Source organism: Dreissena polymorpha, chromosome 4 (assembly GCF_020536995.1).
Source record: "Dreissena polymorpha isolate Duluth1 chromosome 4, UMN_Dpol_1.0, whole genome shotgun sequence".
Classification (NCBI taxonomy): domain Eukaryota; kingdom Metazoa; phylum Mollusca; class Bivalvia; order Myida; family Dreissenidae; genus Dreissena; species Dreissena polymorpha.
Window position 1 is genome coordinate 3,576,277 of NC_068358.1, and position 6,000 is coordinate 3,582,276.

The window sequence follows — 6,000 nt, forward strand, 5'->3', positions numbered from 1 at the left end:
CCGAACAATTCCATAATAGCCCAAAGTATCATACCTGATTAGCCAGAGTGCACAGGCTTATCAGGGAAGATACTTGACACAGATGTATTAAGCCCTGTTTTCCCAGAGCAAGGCTCATATCCATGACAACCCCACGTAGATTATGAAATCTATTTATATTTAGTTGTTTTATTTTTCAAAGAGAGTTTAAGTTACTTTTATAATAGACGAGTGTTTTTATGTATATTGTCTGCTGGAGATTAGGCTTAGATTATAGCCCTTTACCCATAAGAAGCAAAGTGAAAATGGCTATGTGCAAACAGCATACAATCAGAACAGCCTGCAAGTAACTCGCTGTCTGTTCTGGTTTTATGCTGTTTGCTGCTCATCAGTATCTAAGTGTTGAAAATGGAGGCTTTAAAACTTGAATGTCTTTAATTAAATTTAACTTTCTAAGGGACCACAAATGCGCCAAGATACGTATATATGTAGTAAAGGGATACATAGAATAACATCTTTAATTTGCAGAGACTTTTGCTGTAGATTTAGATATGAAGATTCACTTCTTGTGATAATTGTTTGGTACTTTTTATAAACCATCAACATTCAAACATTTATTGGATAAAGGAATTACACATGTATTGTTCAGTATTGAAATGTTAAGGCATTGCTGCAAATTATCAATAAATGACAAAAAAAATGTCTTCATTTTACAACAGTCCATCTGCATTTTGTACCAGAATGTTGTTTGATGAAAGAATTGAAGCTAAACAAAACTGTGTGTGTATATTGCGATAAAATTACACAATTTATGTACATGTGTATATAGATCATGCTTTGAAGCAAGAAAACAGAGCAGGTATATGTATTGTAGTAGAAATAGCAACACATATGAGGTTGCACATTGGCAAACACTGTGATCTCATTACTTTGAAATTGATGAGAGATGTAGTTTTTGTAAAATTAATTTTGTAATCTTGCACATTTGGTACTAGTGTTAAAGTCTGCATTTGGATGAGAAACTGCTTTGTTTTTAAAGTCAATAAAGGAACACTTTCGAATCATCTGATTTTTAGTGTGAAAAAAAAGCAAAACTGTTCAGCTAAAACCTTAAAATTGGGAACACATTATTTTACCTTAACAGGAATTTAATATTATATAATGGTATAATAAAGAATCACAGTGTTTATCTGTTTGTAGTTAGATGCACTAACAATAAGCTTAATTCTAAATTTAAAATAAAAAAAAGATTGAATGACTAATGTTACTATGAAAATAGCCATATAACAAAGATACAATTGCTTCAATTGCTACTAAGATGTCTGGTGAAAATGGTTGTCACTAATTCATCTTGTTTGTAACATGGACTTTTTTTTTATCTTTATTGAAATATGAGCTGATGATGTTCTAGGAAAACTAGGCTTAATGCATATGCATAAAGTATCCTTCCAGATTAACCAGGGACAAGGCTTTTAGCATAGACCAGATTTTCATTCTTTAAAACGAAAAATTTGATAAACGGAAAGTTTTGTCCCTCATTTACCTGTGTGACCTGCACAGGCTAATCAAGGATGATGCTTTACCCACATGTATTAAGCCCTGCTTTCCTTGGGTGTGACTCATTAGTTCTTCCAGAATATTAGCTAAGTTGATCATCTGTGAGGTTACATATTTTTTGTCAATAGTTTGTATCCCCTGTTGAAAGGGGTAGGAATAAATAAATGATAGACGTCATTACGTCGACTTGTGCGCGTTTGCATCCATGATCACAATCTGGAACTTTCGGTTACCTTAAGTTCTTGAAATGATTAAACTGGGTGTATGGATAGCAACAGGGCCATTTGAGGAATATGCATGTAATTCCCATTTTCACCGATCAATAATTGTGGTTGCTATGGTTTCAGAAATTATTGATAATAACATGCAACATTGATCTGATAGGAAACTGCTGTTTTGAGGGGAAAATACTGTGTTTGACAGCTTCATGTTATTTATGAGAATGAATTAATTTCTAGTTAATTAAAATCCGGAGTTTTGCTTATCATGCTTGCCAATTTTCATTTCATGTTTGCAACATATTGGCATAACATGATTATATTGCTCAAAGACACGTGTTTTCAAGTTTAAATGCATTTAAATAATATCTCTCAAAAGTATCATTGAAAGCCAAGTCAATATTATTTTTTCTCATACAACCAGTATAGAAATTTACTAAATTTCATCTGTTATAACATTTTCAGGATGGTATACATTATTCTTCTATGCACCTGTGACAGGATGTAACATTTCTACACAGTGTATTTATTTCTCTCTCACTCTCTTTTCAACTTTTTATGTTATTTATAAATAAATAAATTAATTAATTTATTTATTTGCAATGTTTTCTTGAATAAATAATTGTATGCAGTTCTAATGAGTGTTGATTTTTTCAGCATTGTTTAAATCTTACTGTAGCAACATGTAACTAGGTTTAAACTTCACCACCTATAATAGTGTTCATTTAATTAACTGTTTAAACACTTTAGGTAACAGGGTCCAAATTAGTAGACCAGAAAACCTAAATTATTTTTTTTTACTGTGGGTGGTTTTGTCGTTTCTTTCGAAGAAAGCACACATGATTTAATTCAGTCGTTAATTGTTTGATGTAAAGTCAAAGTGCATCATCCTATTGCCTCAGTATTCGTATTCCAAATGTCCCTTCTATCCATAACCAATTTCTCAACAAAATTCTATCCTATCATATTTAATATACAAGCATATTGATATTGAGGATTCTCTTAGAACCTCATGTTTCTTTATAACATGTCCAGATAAGATACTATTGTTTACACTTAAACCCCTATCAACATACATATGAGACATTGAGTATAGAATAGAGTTGTAACAGCCACTCTGATTGGTTGGTTTTTCCAGGAAGTGAATTTGTGGAGGGCTCTCCACTGAAGCCATGTGCCGACATGGTGATGAGATCTCGACGGGAAAGACGCGAGGCAGAGGAGGTGGAGAAAGAACGCTTGCGTCTGCTGGAGAAACATGAACTAGTCGGAACTAGTGACTCTGATAGCGATGAACCCATGAAACACAAAGTGTCAACTTCTGTGGCTAAACATAAAAAGAAATGATGCGCTAGTAGGATTTTCAGTTAGAAGAGATTGATTTGTGAAAGAAGTGCTCTCTGTTAGTTAGAAATTGTAGGTCAATGCTGTAACGCTTTTGAACACTAAATGATTTGATGGTGTTTTGCTAGATGAGTATAAAAGTGACAGTTAAGCAGCTACTGTTTAAGATGATATGAGCCTTGCTCTGGGAAAATGGGGCTTAATGCATGTGCTTAAAGTGTCGTCACAGATTAGCCTGTGCTGTCTGCACAGCTTATCAGGGACAACACTTTCAGCTTGTATGGTATTTTTTGTTGAAAGGAAGTCTCTTCTTAGCAAAAATCCAATAAGGCAGAAAGTGTCGTCTTTGATAAGCCAACGCACACCTCACAGGCTAATCTGGTAGGACTTTACCCACATGGATTACACCCTGTTTTGTTCATAATAAGGCTAATAAGTATGCAGGGATAGTTAATTCTGATTCCTGGTAGTTACTATGAAATGTTAGCATTTATATTTGTTTGTCAGTTATGTCAAATACAATATTGTGACAAACAATAAGTTTTGTAAATGAAAAAAGTAAGAAATATTGGAAACTAATACCAAAAAGAACACAAATAACACAGGCGAATTGATGCAAACATTTTTCATTGGGTTGATTCAATGAGAAATCTGTTTCATTGACTGAATAAGACCGACATTTATAACCTTTAAGAAAACAAGGTTATTGCATTATCTTTCTTTTGGACATTACAGGTCAATGTGATGGGTTGAAGGTTTTATTTGTATGCACAGTGTGTCTTTAAATTGCATTAAAGTAACTGTCACAATTAATTTCAAGGGTGCTACTATGTATTTGCTTAGTATTTGATTAGGCCTGATGTATGTGTATTTTACTCTCATCCAGAATTACAATTTAGTTAAATGGTGAAGTGATAATTTTTAGCGAGGCTGTTTTCGGAGTAAACCCGAGCTATTGTCATAGCCAGCTCGTCGTGTTGTGTCGTGTGGTGTTGTCCGCCGGCGTCGAGCTAAAACCTTTACATTGCCTCTAAAAAAGTGCTTCCACCTACAACTTTGAAACTTCATATGTAGTTGCACCTTGATGAGTTCTACACGCCACACCTATTCTTTGGGTCACTAGGTCAAAGGTAAAGGTCACTGTGACCTCTAAAAAAAAAAATCTGACAAGCTTTCGCAGCCAAGCGCGGCACCCGTTATGCGGTGCTCTTGTTTTAATTATTATTCCTGGTTTAGGTAGTCATCAATTAAATTATGAATGTTTGTATCTTAAATGAATGTTCATTTATAGTTTGAACACTTTTGAAGTCCAGAAACAACAGTTTTCAAACAGTTCACATCGCTTTAATAATGGGAAAGCAATGCTTAACAAGATCACATTTTGATGAAGTTTCCTGCTAAAAAATCATCAAGTTAAGTCTGTTGCAATTCATGTATTGTGCAGTAAGTTCCGATAAATTAAATGCAGGTAAAGAGCCAATTCAATCTACCTACCTGTATACATGTGTATGTTTCATATAGATCTTACATAGAACTTAGGAATGACATTAGATACTATGTTCCTAATTCGTTGTTATTTGTTAAACATACTTAATAGACTCATGTGACTTGCTAACAAATTAAGGATGAATCTTCAGAAATATTCTGCATTCTGTTTGTATGCAATTATGTGAAATCTTTACCCTTATGGAAAAACATTGTATAATTACGTAACATTTCGTTATATTATAAAAAATAATATGAATTTGTATTTTTTATTATTTGTATTTGTGGATGATATATCATGTTAATTTTACGTTTTATTCATTTTTATAAAATTAAAGACTTATATCTGTCAATAAACTTGCTTGTATAATCCTTAAAATTGCATGTGCATTAAGATTAACCATGATTGTGATAATGAGCCATCTGTGATAGAAGTGTTTATAGTTGTTATTTATGTTTCAGGTATCATAAACAATATGTTACTCGTGCTGATACTTATTCCTAGTATAGAATTGTATAATATTATAATATAATATAATTGAGTTGCTCAAATTCTTAACCATACTGGCAGACAGTGCCCCATTGGCTTTGTTTGCCAATGTGATTGGTGTTTGTTATGTATTACACTGTTGAGTCTTACATAGAGTTGTTTGTTAAATTACTAATTACTATAATTCTTAAAAAGGTAAGACATGTCTGTACAAAAATCAGTGTGACACATTTTTTACTAGCACTACCTAACCCAGAAAGTGATGGTAAACCATGAACACATTACCAAATCTAAGGAAGCATTGTAGAATGTTCACTAGAAGAAATCATAAAGGACAACATGAATTTTATTTATTTAATGCTATATATTTATTCATGTTATAAAATCGATATGTTAATATTATTATTCAAAATTATATTATTATGAAAGAGGCCATAATTGATAAATTTCATTTCTTTAGTTTCTTATAATATGAAATTTGTAGCTTAAATGTTATAAAAAAATGTATGAAATGTATATCAGATGTGATTATTGTTTGCAAAGTTGCAGTATATAAGTAGAACTGTGTTACAGCTTTCTAGGTTATGTTGCGTTGACAAAATATTGATTGCTCACTATTATAACATAGATTTGAATCTAGTAAAGAAGGAAACCTTTGAATGTGTTGTACTCATTGGGTGAAAATGTATTTGTCTGTAACAAACAGAATACGCTGTTTCATCAAGTTTCCGTGATTTTTCAGGTATGTCCAACAAATCTGGATGCATTAACCCTGTGCTGTAGGTTATGCTGTAACATGTTTTGTTAGCTAGTTTTTTAGGAGTTTAAAAAAAAAAGATTTTTTTGTATTGTTGTAATTAATCTATGAAAAAGACTGATATTGGGGTCAACATTTCTCCACTAGGAGTTTTTGCACCGTCCCACCAA

The 6,000-nt window shown here is 32.5% G+C and overlaps 1 protein-coding gene across 7 annotated transcripts in view; it reads left to right on the plus strand.

Annotated features, from left to right (window-relative positions):
- The window catches only part of LOC127879720 (uncharacterized), a 101,292-nt gene extending 95,563 nt beyond the window's left edge, over positions 1–5,729 (plus strand). For 6 of the 7 annotated variants that reach the window (XM_052426722.1, XM_052426721.1, XM_052426725.1 and 3 more), the window contains 2 exons: positions 809–838; positions 2,893–5,729. In XM_052426722.1, coding sequence (XP_052282682.1) covers positions 809–838; positions 2,893–3,101 — 239 coding nt within the window. In that variant the 3' untranslated portion in view covers positions 3,102–5,729. The remainder of the gene's footprint in view (positions 1–808; positions 839–2,892) is intronic. The other variant, XM_052426723.1, reaches the window with a different exon arrangement.
- Positions 5,730–6,000: the final 271 nt, after the last annotated feature.